At 41.1% G+C, this 18,522-nt stretch overlaps 2 protein-coding genes across 3 annotated transcripts in view; one reads left to right on the top strand and one right to left on the bottom strand.

The window, feature by feature from the left end:
• The window catches only part of SH3YL1 (SH3 and SYLF domain containing 1), a 42,101-nt gene extending 40,179 nt beyond the window's left edge, over window positions 1-1,922 (bottom strand). Inside the window, exon 1 of the mRNA XM_042886588.1 lies at window positions 1,842-1,922. Within this exon, the coding sequence (XP_042742522.1) occupies window position 1,842 (1 nt within the window). The 5' untranslated portion in view covers window positions 1,843-1,922. The remainder of the gene's footprint in view (window positions 1-1,841) is intronic.
• A 222-nt stretch (window positions 1,923-2,144) lies between these two features.
• The window catches only part of ACP1 (acid phosphatase 1), a 20,943-nt gene continuing 4,565 nt past the window's right edge, over window positions 2,145-18,522 (top strand). The window contains exons 1-3 of one of the 2 annotated variants that reach the window (XM_042881330.1): window positions 2,145-2,224; window positions 14,570-14,643; window positions 14,924-15,037. In XM_042881330.1, the coding sequence (XP_042737264.1) occupies window positions 2,182-2,224; window positions 14,570-14,643; window positions 14,924-15,037 (231 nt within the window). In that variant the 5' untranslated portion in view covers window positions 2,145-2,181. Of the gene's footprint in view, window positions 2,225-14,569; window positions 14,644-14,754; window positions 14,869-14,923; window positions 15,038-18,522 lie in introns of both variants that reach the window. The other variant, XM_042881321.1, reaches the window with a different exon arrangement.

Genomic DNA, 18,522 nt, shown 5'->3' with positions numbered 1-18,522 from the left:
GCACCTATTCACCATGCCAGCCAAGCCTTAGGAAACCACCTAACTGAAGCCCTGTTTGCAAGTTTTTCAAACACACTTATTGTAATATGTTTGATGTGTCAACAGTCAGTACCAGAGGGGTTGGGCGCTGCCCACCAAGCGAGATAAGTAGCATAACCAAAGCTAAAGCAGAGCTAAGAATTCAGTTCTGCCTGTCTCCCTTCACGTTAAATACAAGGCTTAGCATGCTATGCTAGAGAGGAAAAGCCCAAACTGAATAGCAGTTTTGTTTTGCTAACTCTATTTTAAATAACTAAGAATAAACTTCAAGGCAATCTAAGGTTCTAAGAAAGTACATTAACCTTTACACAACAAAGGTTTAACTAAAACAAAGTTTTAAGAAAGCTTTTAAGAACAAAATTCCAAATGCTGTCCTATTTACCATCTCACCAGGGACAGAAGAACAGAGGGAACAAGCACCTGGTAGCCTACAGCTGCCCCCCACCTCCCCTCACTTTGTGCACTGCACAGCTGCCTCATATGCTACTGTAGTAACCCAGGAGAAAAAAATATATATATTTGGGTACCTTAACAAAATATATATTCCAGATATTTCCTACAGAAAGCACTTCTATCAGTCAAACCGGACATCATCCAATTGTGGCTCTGGGCAGCACATAGCAGGGAGGTTGAAACTATATGATTATTGTGTCCTTTTCAACCCAGGCCATTCCATGATTGTATGATCATCCTGTCCCTCATTTCCCCTTCCTGCATATATCTCTGTTCCCTATAAGCATAGAATCATAGTTCACATTGGAAGGGACCCAATAAAGGTCATCTAGTCCAACTCCCCTGCAGTGAACAGGGACACCAACACCCACATCAGGTTGTTCAGAGTCCCATCCAGCCTGACTATGGGTGTCTCCAGAGACAGGGCATCCACCACCTCACTGGGCAACTTGCTCCAGTGCCTCACCACACCTACAGTAAAAAACTTCTTCCTTATACCCAATCTAAATCTCCTCTTTTTCAGTTTGAAACTATTTTTTCTTGTCCTATCCCAACAGAATCTGCCAAAGAGCCTGTCCCCTTCTTTCTTACAGCCCCCCTTTATATATTGAAAGGCTGTGATTCTGACTCCCCAGAGACTTCTCTAATAGCTCAAACCTTCTGGAACAGTTCAGACAGAAGGGATCTGCAAAGACCATCAGCTCCAAAGTGTTCACTTCCATGCACAATCCCAGCTTTCCCCCAACCAATACAAGTACACAGGTAGGAGGCAGAAAACTATTTCTGATTCGAGACTTCAGGACACTTTAAGAACACAGAAATAAAGGCAGAAGGTGCTGCTTGGCGTATGCTACATGACAGAGCCACATGTGAGCAGGACACAGAGCTAGACTCGCCCTGCAGTCTCAGGAGGCTGCGCCCATAATCAGGCGGTGTCACAGCCCCGTCTGGCTCCAACGCTGCGCATTCTTCACACCTACATGGTGCTGGGTGCGTGGGAAACGCAATAACTGATCTGGGATCACAGAATCGTTTGAGCTAGAAGGGCCCTTAAAGGCCATCCAGTCCGACGCCCCTGCAAAGAACAGGGACACCTACAGCCAGATCAGGTGCTCACAGTCCCACCCAGCCTGACCTGGGTGTCTGCAGGGCCGGAGCACGCAGCACCGCTCAGGGCAGCCCGCTCCAGTCCCTCACCACTCTAATCGCAAAAAACCCCAAACTTCTCAACACCCAATGAACGGCCGCAGCCCTTGGTGCCGCCCGGCACTCCCCGACCCTCCAACCGGCCCGGGGGCTCGCTGCCCGGCACGAGGGTTCGGTGCAGCGCCCACCCCACGGATACTCACTGCTGCCGGCCCCGGCCTCGCCCCGCTCTACTCAGCGCTGGGGCGGCCCCGCCGAGCGGCACACCTGCGGCAGGTGAGGCGGGCGGGGCTGAGACGGCCCTCCACCGCCTGCCCGCAGCGATCGCCCGCTCGCCCGCCCGCCTCCCAGCGCGCGTATTCGTGCCGTGTAGTTTTTTCAGGGTTTCCTTAAAAAAAGAATAAGTTATTTATTTCATATATATTTTTTCCGCCTCGACTGTCTTTTCTCAAAACAGGCAAAACCCGCGGTCGCCTACGGCCGTAAAGCCAGGCGGTGCGGCTGCGCGCCAGGCCCGCGTCGCGCGGTCGTGCCCGAGCGAAGATGGCGGCGGGGGAAGCGAAGTCTGTGCTCTTCGTGTGCCTGGGTGAGCGCCGGGCCGGGCCGGGCCGGGCCGGGCCGCGGAGGTAGCAGCAGTGCGGCAAGGCGGCCCGGGGAGCCGGTGGAGTGCGGGGTGCTCCGGGCCTGAGCCGCGTGTCTCACCCGGCCTGGCTCTGCAGCGGTCGCTGAAGCGGGCTGGGAGCCGGGCGGAGGGAGCGGGTGCCTTCCGCTTCTTGCCGCGGCACAATGCTGCCGCTGTGTAGATCGGGGCCGTCGGTAGGGAATAACGGGTGAAACGCGGTGTCGGTAAGCGTGAAGTTGATGTGGGGACTGAGAGTGCGCTGAGTCAGCGCAGTGTGAGTGTTCGCAGTGCTGTGAGCAGCTCGGCTAAGAAGAGCAGCCCGGGGGAGGGCGGAAGGCACGTTGTGCGGTGCGGTCCTGGCCGTCCTCTGGAGAGCGGCCCACGTGGAGATGTGAAGGCAAAAGGCTTTTAAACTAAATGAATGAATACGTGAGAATCATACATCATGCATGAGCCTCGTGAGAAGTTAGGAAAACAGAAGAGTGGAGGGATCAGAAAAGGTTTGGTTGCTTTCCCAAAGCTCCCCGCAACCAGCTGATAGCTAACCTGACTGTATGGCCGTGCTCTGTTGGGTGTATTCTCAAAGTTTCTACTCTCTGATGGGATGGCAAGCTGTGTGCCTCACTGATCTCATGCGGTTTTAACGTTGTCTGTTTCCTGGTTGTTTTAGTCTAACGTGGAGAGAGGTGATCCCTATTAGTTCTTGATGTTTTGACAGTTTTGTTACAAAACCAGTGGTTGATTAAACGTTTCTAAACTGTTTATCTGTTTTAATAAGAGAAAATGAAATAAGTTGAATAGCAAAAGAAGAGTATAGTTTTGTGAAATATGTTCTAGTATTTCCGTTATAGTAAAACCAACCATAATAATAACCTGGGGAAGAAGTTCTTTAGATAAGAAATGATCAGTTGCTGTATGTTGGGAGCGTGTGGTCTGGACAAACATCTCTGTGTAAAAACATCTAACGTGCATCCTTCTCTCCAAATGGTGTGCTGTGGAGGCAGCGGTATCCGTCACAAAAAAATTTATATGCATGTATGGGTCTTTACATCCATGATGGTGATTTGCACTGTATCAAGTTCCTAATCTAGCTGAGAAACTGTTTTTAGTGAAAGGTAGTTTAGATGTGGATTGAACTATGATATTGAATTTGAGGGAAGGATGAATGGATCACAAAGAACTGATGTTTCTGACACTAATTTTTTAAAATAAATATAAATGTCTTTGAATTTCGTCTTCTATGCTCCCACGTTATTAAAAAACAAACAAAAAAAAAGCCTAATTGTACATGGCATGTGATGTAAGAGCTACTAAACATGAAAAGGACTTCTTTTTTCTGGTCAAGTGTATGTTAAGATTTGAAAGAAATCTGTACCTTCTTCCACTATAAGTTTGTTTCATATTTTTTAATTATTCTTGGAAACTGATACTCGCATCTTAATAGATTTTTTTCCTCTGACTTTTGATTAGAATAACTATTGTTGGTGCTGAAAAAAGCACCACTAAATAGGTATCTGGAACTGCATTTACCTGTAGTGTTCTTTGCTTTTTAATGAAGCATATTAGTTCAGATATTCTCCCCCATTCAGAGAGAACTGATCCCCAAAAGATCGTGCCTTCATGAAGAAACACACTTTCTTTTTGCATTATTTTGAAAGAAGCCTGTTACAAAAGTATCCGTTTACTGTGTTGGGACTTTTTTTTGTAATGAGATAAGCAGCTATTCATTACACAATAAAATATAATCTAGTTAATGTAGATAATTACATTAATCATAGGAGTTCCTTATCACTAAGAAATAAACTGAGCATCCAAGAGCATATTTAATTACAGTATATGAAAAGGCACCAGGAAATATTTTTTCATTCATTTAAGGCAAAGAAATGATTTAAATTGGAGTTGAACCAGAAATCACTTTACTGTTTTTACACTTATGCAACGTACCTAATTAATGCCTGAGCTCTAGAAATGAATTTAGAATGATGCTATGTTATGTAAGTAAGCCTCTTTCCTGTCTTGTCCACTGTAACGTAAAAGGCTGTATGGACATCTTAGACCAGGAGCTGGCTTACTGATCTCTGTGTGTGGAAGAACAGTTGCTGTATAAACGGTTAAACAAAGTGATTTTGGTAGCATTCTCAAGAAGTTATGTTTGCTGAGATTTACAGAGTGTGAATATTGCCATCAGAGATTGCATAAAATCTATTATAAAATGACAGTGAATGTATTGGCTATGAGAAAACTATGCTATAGTTAGAGTGAGTTGAGCTTTCTGGTTCAGTTTTCACAACCCACAGTATTTGCTTTTAAATGTGGCCAATAGGAAAGCAATAGCTTTGGTAAAACATTGAAGTGACACCAAGACATTTATGACACCAAGTTGGCTGGAAGTGTCGATCTGCCTGGGGGTAGCGAGGCCCTATAGAGGGATCTGGACAGGCTGGATAGCTGGGCTGAAGCCAATGGGATGAGGTTTAACAAGACCAAATGCCACTTTGGCTACGACAGCCCCCTGCACGGCTTGGGGTGCAGAGTGGCTGTAAGACTGTGTAGAGGAAATGGCCCTTAGGTATTGATTGATGCTCAGCTGAACATGAGCCAGCAGTGTGCCCGGGTGGCCAAGAAAGCCAGTGGCATCCTGACTTGCATCAGAAATGGTGTTGCCAGCAGGAGCAGAGCAGTGATTGTCCCCCTGTACTCAGCTCTGGTGAGGCCGCACCTCGAGTACTGTGTCCAGGTTTGGGCCCCTCACTGCAAGAAAGACATTGAGGCCCTGGAAGGGGTTCAAAGAAGGGCAACAAAGCTGGTGAGGGGTCTGGAGCACAGGCCTTATGAGGAGCAGCTGAGGGAGCTAGGAATGTTCGTTCTGGAGAAGAGGAGGCTCAGGGGAGACCTTATTGCTCTCTATAACTTCCTGAAGGGAAGCTGTAGTGAGCTGAGGGTTGCCCTCTTCTCTCGTGTAACTGGTGATAGGACTAGAGGGAATGGCTTCAAGCTGCGCCAGAGGAGATTTAGGCTGGAAGTTAGGAAATACTACTTCTGTGAAAGAGTGGTCAGCCACTGGAATGGGCTGCCCAGGGAGGTGGTGGAGTCACCGACCTGGAGGTGTTCAAGGAATGTTCGGACATTCTGTTGAGGGACATGGTTTAGTGAGAACTGTTGGTGATAGGTGGATGGTTGGACTGGATGATCTTGTAGGTCATTTCCAACCTTGGTGATTGTGTGATTCTGTCACATATTCATCATAAACAGCTGCCAGAACAAGGGTTCTGACAACAACAGGGCAAGCTGACAACAAGAATTAAAGATATTTTTGGAGAAAAAGAGAATGGGAAGTTTTAAGTTTACTGAGAAAGGTATAATGACCCTGTAGGTGATAACTGAGAATAATTAATCATTAATTGGTGTCACGGACAGGATCCCCTCAGTGTTGAAAGGTATCACTTAGCACAAACACTCTGCCCAGTAGGTGTGAGTGAAGAGAGCTGGGAATTGGCCTCTCAGCTATAAGCTGGGAAAGGTACAGGCAGTGGCAAGCTGTGACTGACCAGGAAATGGTGGTGCTTAACTGCTCCCTGTTTTTGAAAAATTTAAGTAATATAACATTTGCCTCACCTCCGTAGGAATAGCATGGGCTCATATTTATATTCAAGGTCAGGCTGGATGTGGCTGTGGGCCGCCTGGTCTGGTGATTGGTGACTCTGCATGTAGTAGAGGGATTGAAACTAGGTGATCATTGTGGTCCTTTTCAACCCAGGCCATTCTATGGCTTTATGATATGATTCTGTGATATTATTAGACATGATCCAAATGCTGTGGCAGATAGGATTACAGCACATGTGAAAGAATGAAGAGTGTGACCAGGAAAAGGAAAAGCCATAGTGTATGCTGCGCTGGGAGCAGCATCAGTGAAGGCCTGGAAGGGGACATACCTGATAAAATGTTAAATCCTTGCAAGAACAAATAAAAACCCAGCAGAGCAAACTAATCGCTGAATGTAATACCACTTAATACCACTCAGCAACTCCCTGTGGCTCTGTCATACACATTGGACAGATTAAATTTTTCAGTCCAAATTAGAGGAAGGGAGATGACAAGGAGCTCCAGGTAGGACAGACCTTGATTCTGTTTCAGATAGTGAACAAAAATTTTCAAGCGTTGATAAATCAGCTGACAAACGGAGGCTGGATTCAAAACCTGTATGCCAATTAAGTAGTTTAAAATGAGTTGGGAGATATTTTATCCTGAGAATGCAGAAGCAGTGATGAGGCCATTAATTAAAATGCAGACTACTGATAATGGCCAGAGTTGGAGACCCCTGGAAGTTATTACCTGAATGGCGCCATTCACGGTGACTGGAATTTTGAAAAGCTGGGAAAAAATTCACTAGCTTGAGACTGATGTGGAGGGTGTCACTGACCAGTAGTGATTGAGTTTTACTAGCAGAGGATGAGGCTTGGGACCTGGAATTTTCTTAACTACTGATGACCCAGCAGAGCTGTGGTCATCAACTCAATGAGTTGCCTATTGGGCAGGAGGCCTGGACCGCTTAGAAAGAGGGATCCAGCGTGTATTGATCAACTATAACTATAAACTTTGACCAGAAGTTTGCAGAAGGCAGCTTGTGTTCAGTTAATGCATGATGGATGTTCAGTGTGTCAGCAGCCTTCCCAGATGTTATCAGTTGTTAATTCCAATGGAATGACTCCCCTGAATTGAGGTCTACCTGATTATTTGAAATTATATGCAATATAGTTACAAGACCATTTGTGGGATGCATTTGCTCAATGAGGAGGGAGGTGGGGCCCAACGAGGAGAACCTGTGACATGCGAAGAAATACCCTAAGAGTTAGTAAATTATGGTGGGAGAGTGGGTCTTAGGGGTGGAGTTACTAGGTCTAAACTTGCCGTCAGAAGAGTAGAACAGCAGGAAAATTGTCCCCTTCCCTGCACCTCTGGGTGCAAGGAGAAGTATATTATGGGCTGAAAGAATGGAGAAAGGAGTCCCTCAAGATTTCATGGATGTCCGTATACAGCAGCATTAGAAAGTCTTATCTGAGTATTGCAAGGTAAACGACAGTGGACCCTAGCAGTGAGCAGAACCCCTTGTGGGAAGTAGAAGGAAGGAGCCCTGACTAAATGATGTAACAGTAACTGGCTTTGAGACGCCTACTGCATGTGAAAAGGACTTATCTTAGGATGGGAAACTATGTTTGCTGTCCCCAGTGAGTGAGCTGGGGATCAGCTGTTGAATTCACAATTCACTTATAGAGCCTCATGGAAAGTGATGAGGGAGACTTGCTGATTAGTTTCCCCCTTGGTCCTCTTAAAACCCCAGTTAACATTTCTAGTGGGCAGGGATTATCAAGTATTAGCATTTAGGATTGATGTCGCTAACTGCAATGGCGTAGTTGCTCTTAAAAAACAGATGTATTTGTGAATTCTGAACCTCAGTTGACTGCTCAGGTTAAGTGCTGGTTGCCTGGAGATGAAACCGCAACTGATACTATTATGATATTAGGAGCTTTGCTGACAAACATCCTGGGGTGTGTGTGGTTAGAATGGAAGGAAAGCAGTGGATATTTGATCTCTCCACAGCATCTGTGCAACTGCTCCAAAATGCACCCAAATTGCTCTTCTCTAAGATAGTGAATGTACAACCATACCCTCTTCCTCTGAAAGCATAAGGAAGTCACCCCAGTGATACCAGAATTAAAGAAAAAGGAAGTAATTGTCTCAGTGCACGCTGCCTACAGTTCCCTGGTATGGCTGGTCCTTAAATGTAATGGGAAATAGAGACTGGCCATTGATTAATGCAGGCTGAATGCTAATGCAGGCCCCTTAACTGCCATGGTACTTAGCATAGCCGAACTGGTTGTAACCATACAGGAGCAAGCTCATCAGCTTCTAGCAACCATTGGTGTGAAATGTGTGCGTTTTTTGTTCCACTTATGGGAAGCAGATAGAGACTATCTTGCCTTCACCTGGAAAGATGCAATTTACTTTTACATGTCTTCCTTCAGGGCTATTGCCATTTGCCAAGCACAGTTCACAATGCATTATCGCAAAAACTTGCACAAATTACTCACAAAAGAGGGAATCTGAGTATACGATGTATGGATGATATATTGCTCAGGTGCCCAAACTGAAGTAGTACTTCAAATTCCAACAGAAAGTACTACTTCTATCTTCAGAAGTAAAGTTTTTGGGCATCTGATGGAGGGAAGGAACAATGTGTTCCCTTTGAACATGATGAAAAATAAGAAAGAGTTACTGAATGCTCAAGGCTTACTAGTATTTTGGAGGAATCACATGAGATTTTTCCATCATAGTCTATTCCTTATACGATTTAACTTGCAAGTGCCAGCTGGGAATGAACCTCCATTCACGAGGAGGTCTTAAAGTTGATAACCGTTGAAGCAGTGTATACCAAGCTCTTGATTCAGTACACCCAACTGATCTGTTCCACATTATTGATTGCAAAACTCCATTTAGATCGTGAAACACGTATGTGGCAGAGTGAGTCTGCAGGCCTTTTGGGTTCTATTCACTTCTTCAAAAACGGAGAGAAACGTTATTCAGGCTGGGAAAGGGACATTTTGTGGTTAACCTAGTGATACAGAAAGTTGAAAAGATCGTATTACAATAGCCAGTCATTTTTAGATTACCTTCTAAGGTCTTAAAATCAGTTGAGATAGCATCAAAGCTAACCCAGGCTCAGGCAGTCTGATAGGCAACAAGAGATAATACTATCAGGAGTTTGAAATTGTGATTTAGCTATTTGCCTAAACCTAAGTCCATTCAGTTGGATAACAGAAGCATCCTCACTGCTGCAGTGGTTCGAGAGTGGGCACAGGATGAAGGGATCCAGTGAATTTTATGTATTCCATGCTATCTCCAGGCATACACAGTGGTATTATTGAATGTACCAGTGGCTTCTTGAAACTGGTTTTAAGATCCCATGAGCCTATGCGGGTGCAGCAGGTGACCAACACAGTAACAAAGGTTACAGCCATTGTGGAATTAATGGCTGCCTGTGCCTCATTGTGTTCTGCCCTAAAACCCCATCCCTGCATCCTGGGAAAGGAAAACATATTGTGAAGTCATTCCATACTACCCAGGACAGCCCATCCTAATGGATATGTCAGCGGTAGGACAAGTACCTCTGACCCTAAGAACTCCCCATAACCTTTATGCTTGAGTGGCCACTGGTGGACATGGGAAGGACCATTGGGTCCTTACCTGAAGGCACGTTCAATCTTTTAAACCATTTGCTTTTAATATATTACATATCTTTCAGGTTGTTAGAAACCTGTCGTAGGACTTACATTTTCTGTCATTGAATGGATCATTATCGTTAGCTTAATTTTATTTGGCTTTTTTTTTGTAGTTTACTAGGGAAAAATGGATTGGAATGCTTTTTCTCAGTTAGCATTAGAATAATAGGATTGCTGTAGGAGGGGGAACCTAGCTTTGGAATTGATACAAGGATTTATGTGTATCTGGAATTGCACAAATCAAGGAATATGTGTTGCTCTCCCTGATTCCATGTTTGAAGGTATTAAATTCACTCTGAATTGGGTAGATTTTGGGGGGATATTAACAAAAGAATTGGATAATCTTAACGTAGGGAAACGCTACATGGGGAGTGGTTAAGTCCCCTTTTCTTGATCAGAAGGAAGGGCAGCCGTGGATGATAAACAAGACCTGAGTAAAGCGTGAAAGAGCCTTGTATCAAATCCCAAGCAATTCTGCTTGGAATCATTTGTAGAATCAAACGCATTATCCATCACTGATAGTTAACTTGACCATAATACAGGAAAATACCACTTCTATTCCTTGCACCATTGTGCCATGGTGGGGTTCTCCTCATGAGGGTGGATATTTTGAACACTAATATAATTTATACTGGGATGCAAGCTGGTGTATACAAATTGTTAGCAGGCCAGGCACCACACACCCCATCAATCATACCAAGTAGCCTAAACAATCCTACACATGCTCAGGAATGTATTATAGGGGTCTATGTTCCTGATTATTATGCATGGATACAAAAGGTCAGTCTGCAGCTAGAGACGTCCTTTGCACCAAGTGAAGTTATCGAATGGCACCAGATGTTCCAGAAAATTTAACTTGGCAGGCTCACATACTGAGGAACTGGACTGAACGTGCATCTGGAGAGCTTAATTTACAGGTTCGACAAGTATCAAAGGTGACTTTGCAAAACCAGTTAGCCTTACACATGCTATTACAGGAGCATGGTGTATGTGGAGTGTTGAATTTAACAGAGAGGGAATGTTGTATCACCATTCACAACGCCACCTCTACCATAGCTGAGGCCCGTCAGAAAATGAAGGAAATCACTGAACAGACTGCTGAGCTTTTCTAGGTAATGCAGGCAAAAGACTGATTTGTCAGACTCAGCCCCAGGTTGCAGATGGTGTTGCTGCTGAAATCTTTTGGACTCATGGGGAGAGGAAGATGGCTCATAAATACCAATCTTATAATACGGTGTGTGGATTTTTGTTTCTAATGGCAGGCCTTGCAGTCAGTCCCAGAAAACTGCACAGCTTAGTCAGATGTAATTGTGAGCAGGCCACTGCCAAGTAACTGTTCCATAGAAATCTCCCATGAAAGTTTACTTATGGTTCTTGACTGTTATTTCACCTTAATCCATACTGAGGAGTTTTTGCCAGTCTTAGTAACTCTCCTCTCCCCACATACGGAATGTGACAGGGTAGCTGTATGTTTACATATCCAATTGAACGCAAAGTGTCTTCAGGTAGATGTGAGCAGAAATAAGGCACAGGGAACCATGAAATTCAGACAGAAATTTGAGTACGTAGTGGCAGAGAGTAGTTAAATTTTAGATGCTTGCTGATGAGGGGGACAGGTGGTAAGTCACTGAATGATGCAAATTACAGTAGGAAGCAGTAGGATAGTGACTTACGTGAACTGACCATGCAGGGAGTTGAAAGCACTTTCTTAAATGTGAGAGAATGAAAGCTAGTAAAACTTTCTCTTGTTATTCCCTCTGCTGTTTCTAACAGAAGAGAGGAGCATCTGTTGTCATTTGGGAAGACAAAGAGTGTGAAAGAGTTAGAGAGCTGAATAAGGAACAATGAAAATACAAAACAGATTGGAAGACTGAGTGGATGACAAGATCAGCAGTATGTAGAGATGAGCTGAAAGGCAATCAAGTTGTCTTTCATGTTGAGATAAATGACACTTATATTTCTGTTCGAGAGTAAATCAAAGATTAATGCATGGTCTGGAATAAGAACTCATACCCAACATTGGTTTTGATAACCATCGGTGGATCTCTTATTTCTAGAAAATGAGTGAGAAAGCGTGACTATGAAGGTGTTCAACAAAAGGTTCCACTAGTGATTGTGCAATTGAAGTTAGTTAGCTAGTTAATTAATTAGGACTAGTAATGTTATGTTAATTATTATTAATAAAGTATTAAGCGTAGTAATGAAGTTCACTGTTCATTCAGAGTTGTGTGGTATCATTCACACAGAGAATAATACAAGAGGTAAATGGCCTTAACAGCTGGTGTAATGGAAACAGAATTTAAGTTCAGAAACAAGACTTAAAGGTAGTTTGAAGAAAGAGAAAAAAGAGGGGCAAGTTGGAAGTATGAGATTGTGATCATAAATTTGATACTCATGAAGGAGCCATAAATGGTGATAGGAAGTCATCTTAGGTTATTTTCAAAAGAGCTGTATAAAAATTTTGGAACTTTTTTTGGTAAAATTTTTCCTGGAATATATTCGTTGGTTTTATTTGTGAGTATTCAGGAATTCAAAATTCAAATTTATTGAATTTAAATAAATTGGCTTAACTCTAGTCATTAGGTAAGGCTAAATTCATTTCTTGAGGAAACCAGAAGCTTCGTTTGTTTAGTTTAGTGTAACTGTGCTTGACAATGGTTCTGTATCTGTTGAAGGAGGGGAAGACTTTTAAGTTACAGGATGATGTTAACCAAGATCAGATAAGCATTGACTTCCATGGATAAATACTAAGTGGGAATTTGAATGTTTCTGGTTACTCACGAGAAATGAGTTTCTGGAGTATCCTCGAAGATAGGAAATGCTTTTAAAAGAGAGCCTGATGATTTAATAAGAGAAATGATGCTGTAAATGCCTGTGATATCAGAGGACTCGACTCACTGGCTTTGAAGGTTCTTTTCTTACTTATGATGTATGTTACACATTCTGTCTGTTTCCTATTAAAATGATACTATTTAATTCATTGAATTAAAATTTTTAACTTACTACGTTCTTTAACATCTTTTATAATAAATATTATCTTGTCTCATGAATAAAAATATTTTTCCTCTTTTATTTATTCTTTCAAGACCTATTTTTTAGTTTCTTTGGGTAAACTAGTTTCAAGTAAAAGAAATTGTATGTTTTCCCCTGGAAAAAGATCTGCTGCTATCAAAATTCATTTTATGTTTCAGCACAGTTGTTTTCCCATTGGTTAGCCAGTTGCTTTTGCCCATTTAGTGATTTGATGTTCTCTGAAACTCATACCTAAGTGGCTTGTTTCCCACTTGTTTTTTTTTAGTGGTTGGCATGATTGACAGCAACTTATTAAATGCTCAGACCATAGCAGCTTCTTCCTCTTCAGTAGTGAAATCTCCAGTTTGATATTTTGCTAAGTACTTGATCTGTGAATGTTGTGCTGCCAGCAATGTAGTTCTATTTGTGGGCATTTCATTTCCAGATTTCAAACAGTAAGAATTTCATTTGTAGTAGAATGGTGATCGTGGTGATTTATTTTTCTTTTTAAAGATGTAGAATTGACTTCTACCATTTGTGGTATCTTATACTTCTCAAAAATCAGAGGTGAATGAAGTCATACATTCTGTTTGGTGGAAAGTGGAGGTTTGTATCCTTACTGTGCATGTGGATAATGTGTCAGCTATAAATGTCTCGTTTCTCATGTGAAAGGAGAATAGATATAGGATGAAAAGATGCTGACAGTTTGAGTGACAGTTCAGTAGATTTATTTATTTGCTGTTGAGGTATTTGTTTTTTCCCCAAAGAGAATGTATTTTTGCATGCAGGTCCAGAAGATTTAAGTGCATGTTATATACAGGCTTAGCAGTGAAGGAGAAATACTATAGACCTATTATTTCTAGTTTGTAATTGGGCACTATTTCTCTGTTGAAATAGATCTTGCTGAAAATAAGGTCAGATCAAGTGGCTAGTGTAGTCTGAGGCTGTTTGAAGGCAAGACTCATTACATTTATACAGTAAACAGCCTTGACTGTTGGCTGATTGATGGTACTTCAACTTTGCTATCAGTTACTTTTCATTACTAATCTTTCATATTTTGGACCTCACAAACATCTGGAATACTTTTCCTGAATGTTCATAAACATAGGGATCTTATTAATGTTTGTAAATATCTTAAGTGTGGGAGGCAAAGGGACGTGGCCAACCTTTTTTCAGTGGTCTGTGGGAACAGGACAAGGGGAAATGGCCATAAACTGAAGCATAGGAAATTCTGCACCAATACGGCAAAAGAACTTCTTCACTGTGAGGGTGACGGAGCACAGGAATACGCTGCCCAGGGGGGTTGTGGAGTCCCCTTCTCTGGAGACGTTCAAGACCTCCCTGGGCACCAACCTGTGCAGCCTGCTGTAGGGGCCTGCTTTGGCAGAGGAGTTGAACTCGATTTTTGGAGGTCTCTTCCAACCCCTACAGTTCTGTGATTCACTTCTGTGTAATTGAGTTCTCTTTTGAAGTTGGCGAGTTGGTGTGCTGTTAGTATTTGGAAGCTATTCTTGGTAGGGGTTCATTTTGGCATGCAGTTACTTCCCTTCAGTGATCAGGATGCATGCACATTGTTCAGCCTTTTCTCTATATTAGTTCCATAGTAGTGGCATTTGTGTTTTGGAATTGTCCGAAAGTTTTCTGTTAATAGGTAGGTAATAATGTAAATACTCGAGGCAAATATTTATAGAGTAAAGCATTAGCTGAAATTTACTAGCATGTAGGAAGAATATTTGCTCCCATTTAACGTTTGTAATTTTTCGTGATCTTTTCTGATCAGAGAGCCTTTGTATGGGAGGAGTTGCCTTCCTACTTATTTTAGCAAAGTGTACATTCTCAGTGAATAATATGCATTTCAGGACACAGGTGGATATTGTGTTTCCACTTTTGCAGAATCTTCTGGGTTGCAATAGGCAATTCACATTCTATCCGAATAAACAAAAATCTTTCATCAGAGCTGTGCTGGCAAGTCCACACAATTACTGAAATTGTTTTTAACTTTGATCTCCTGTTTCTGTAGGAAACATATGCCGCTCTCCAATAGCTGAAGCAGTTTTTAGAAAACTTGTAACTGATGAGAAAGTTGAAAATAAGGTAAGCTGTTTATTTCTGTTCCTGTCTATGAAACGACTGTATTCTATCCAGTTAGTACAAATGTAAGAAGTGAGAAAGGAAACATAAAAACATAAATTTGTTTTTCTGTAGTGGAGGATAGACAGTGCAGCGACATCTACCTATGAAATAGGAAACCCTCCTGACTATCGAGGACAGACTTGCATGAAGAAGCATGGCATTACCATGAATCATATTGCCAGGCAGGTACTGTACTTTCATTTTCTTTAAATGTGTGTATGTATTTGTTTTGTTCTTGCAGTGGATGACAGACAGTGCTGCTGTTTCAGACTGGAACGTGGGGCGCTCCCCAGATACAAGGGCTTTAAGCTGTCTAAGAAATCATGGCATTGAGACAGCACATAAAGCACGACAGGTAGAAGAGAGTATATTTTCTTTCTTGTTCATACTCATGCTGTGTTTAGCCCTAACCATTATATTCACAGAAGTAATTTGACCAGTGCATAGATAAGCATCAAATAATAAATGCTGTATGCAGTTTTTCAAAGAACTCTAAAGGTACCTAAATCTTCCAGTTGAGGTTAATTAATTTCATGTTATTAAGTTTGATTGGAAGTATAACTGGGAAGCATTGGAACGCTTCCTCTGTTGAAATTCCTACCTTCAGGTGTTTAATATGTTTAGTATTTGGGGCATTTTTCAAAACATTTGTTGAATACTCTTTTAAAATGGACTTAATCTAGTAATCTGTGATGCTTTTTTTCTGCAAGGAGTTACATTTTTATTTAGCAAGCCCAAAAAGATGTAGAGTACCTGTTTCCCATCACAAAAAGATTCTGTTCTTGAATTAAAAACCACAGAGTCCCGAATCAGGACTAAGGCACTCAGACCCAAGATTAATAAATAATATTGTTGGTGATATCTGCAGAGATAAACATACCTAAACATACCCTTGAAACATTCTTAAGTCAGAGACAGGTTTCTTAGTGAAATCCTTAACTTTGATAAAAGTTCATCTCAGTTTTCAACAAAAAAAAAAACTAACAAAAAAAAAAAAAAGAGTTTGTTTCCACTATGATTCTGGAGGGATCAGAAATAAATGTCTCCATCTATGTAAATCATTCAGACACTAAAATAAATGCACATAACTTACTTCACTTAACTACTCTCTGAATGTGGGATATTCCTCAAGGGCTTGACCTTTAGTTAGCTTGAGATTATGCCACTGGTTCTTCTGATGAAAAGATCAAGTAGTTTTGTCATTGTCTTTTGTTTCTGATCCCTGCAGAATTTTGCCAGACTATGTAAGGTCATATTTACTTTCTTCACTTTCAAAAACTGCATGTTTTTTTAACTTTTTTTTTTAAAAAATCCCTCAATTAGTCCGTTGCTTTCTGCTGACCTTTCCTGATGCTAATCTCTATTACATAACAACGCAAACAGGACTGAGCACAGTACAGCTCCAGATATTTAAGGCTTTACTATTAAAAAAAATTACTAGGAAAAGTCTGTTGTTGTGATCCTCTGGTGGTTCTGCATTTGCTATTTGTCAGTGCTTACAAACAGCATTATTTGTCATTATGAAAGCTAATGGTACTCAGGCTAATCACTGACTATTTCAGTCACTGTCGCATAGCTTGTTTTTTTTTTTTTTTTAAAGATGAGCCTTGGAAACTTGAGAATGGGATAGTTAAGCTAAAGCAGAGTGTCCAAAAGCATCTGGTCATTTTCCTTGAAACAGCTGAGAGAGAATGAAAGCACCTTAGTGAAAATAATTGATAATATGTACATTTGGCTAATGAAAAGATTTCAGTAGAAGGAGAAGAGTCTAAAATGTTAAAATGCATAGGGAGAGGGAATTAAAAAGAATGAGACAATAAATTGAAAGAATAACAGGATGAAAACATAAAATCATCCCAGCACAAGCAGCTTGATTTTATTTTAAGTGAAAGAAGTTCTTGAACTGCACGTAGCTGTTCACGTTGTACTGATGTTAACTATCTAATTCCAGTATTTTTTCAGACTTTTGTCAAATGGTCTCTACTGATACTGCAAACACAGTATCAGGTGCTGCAAAAACAGGTGGACCTAACATGGTCTCATAGCACCTTCAGAGTGGGACTGAGCAGTATGACTTTGCAGAATGATCAGGCTAGTAGAAGCAGAAGTGTATTTGTTCTCTAGTAGGGAGAAACTCAAGGATAGAGATTCTGTATGATTTTGTAGCTTCAGAGCAGATTGAGAATGGTTTAATCCAGGAGCTGCAGAAATAGAAAGGAGGGATTTTTCTTCCATTGTCTTACAAATACTGTCATAAGATGATGACCTGATGGAGCTGTCTTCTTCATTTCTGTTACCCAGTGGAAAGCAATTCCTGTGCATAATTATGATAATCATTATGATTATCATCTTCTATACTAAACTCACATATGTGCTACAAGAATCAATGTTCAGAAGATAGAATGTTAACTTGGTTGCATCCTACAATCATACACAGTGACTGTTCAAGTGAATTTTAAATGGAAGAGTAAATATATGTATAAAATACATTAAAAAAATATATGTCAAGATAAAAATGTTTGTTAATGTCTTAGTTTTTGGTAGCTTGCTGTATGTTTATGCACGCATTGAAAGTCTCTAAGCCTTCATGCACAGAACAGAAATGCATTAATCAGTTTAACTTCTGTTCGTGCTGAGGCCAAAATTGATTTCAGTATGACTCATATCGAGCATTTGCCTTAAATGTGAAATTGAGATTAGAGGAAAGTTGCATTAAACATTGCTTCACAATGGGATAAATTTGAGGACTGCTGCATCTCTTTGGTTTAGATAGAGTAAAGGAGATTACTACCCTGCTGTAAATGAAGGCAAATGCTTAACAGAAATTGGAATGATGATGTGTTTCCCTGTTGATGGTCTTCAATAATGGTTATGTACTTTTTTTTAATGTAAAATTCCTCTTTTCTGTGTAGCTGACTGCTTGAACTCTTTATTATTCCTCAGAATGCACATTCATTTTTATGTCCTTTAGATTCTTCCCCTGAAATGGTAGTTTTCGTAATGTCTGATATCTACTTGAGTACTGTCTAACCAGTAATCCTGTGTTTAGGGGTGCATTTAGATTTGTGTTAATGCTGGTTCATAAGGTAATAACTGTCATATTGTCAACGTACAGAGAGGTTGTGGGAAATGTGGCAGGTGCATTTTTTGTTTCCATTTTGTTTTTCTAAGTTTTCTCTGTCTGCACAACAAAGAAATCTATGCCTACTTATTTTTGCAGTGTTTAGTTCTGTGGAGCAAGCAGGAGAAGCTTATAGAGGTTCTGGTAGAGTTGCCAGGAAAACAGAGCTATTTCCACTGTAAAAATATTTTTGTAGGTCAAAGGCACTGCATGAATACAGCAAATATTTTTACAGTGAAAATAAACTTAAGTCTGCATTAGTTTTCATCATTAACTCTTTATTATGAAAAGTTTTCCCCTCTTACATCCCCCTCACCCCATGTGAAATGCTTACTTTATGGTCTTAATCTAGTGATAATTCCTGTAAGTTTTTTGTTACTTTCTGTTAATGAAAGTGTTTTTTCTGCTGTATATTTTTGGAGGTTAGAACTCTGGTTTCCACCTCTTCTCCTACTGACTCTTTTGTCTAGGGCATCATTCCCAAAGACACCTGTTAGAGCAGAAGAAGCCTTTCAAATTTAATCGTAGGATGGTTTAAGTTGGAAGAGACCTCAAAGATTATCTAGTTCCAGCCCCCCTACTGTGGACAGGGTTGCCAGCCACCAATTTCATCTTTTGTATTTAATATGAACTCACTATAGGTTTTGATTTATTCTGATTATCAAAGAATCAGAAGATGAGCAGTTTTCTCTTTCCACCTTTTTTTTTTTTTTTTTTTT

Source organism: Lagopus leucura, unplaced genomic scaffold, assembly GCF_019238085.1.
Source record: "Lagopus leucura isolate 7727_CA_CO unplaced genomic scaffold, USGS_WTPT01 Super-Scaffold_73, whole genome shotgun sequence".
In the NCBI taxonomy this organism is placed as follows: Eukaryota; Metazoa; Chordata; class Aves; order Galliformes; family Phasianidae; genus Lagopus; species Lagopus leucura.
This window is presented reverse-complemented; position numbering and strand designations above follow the sequence as displayed.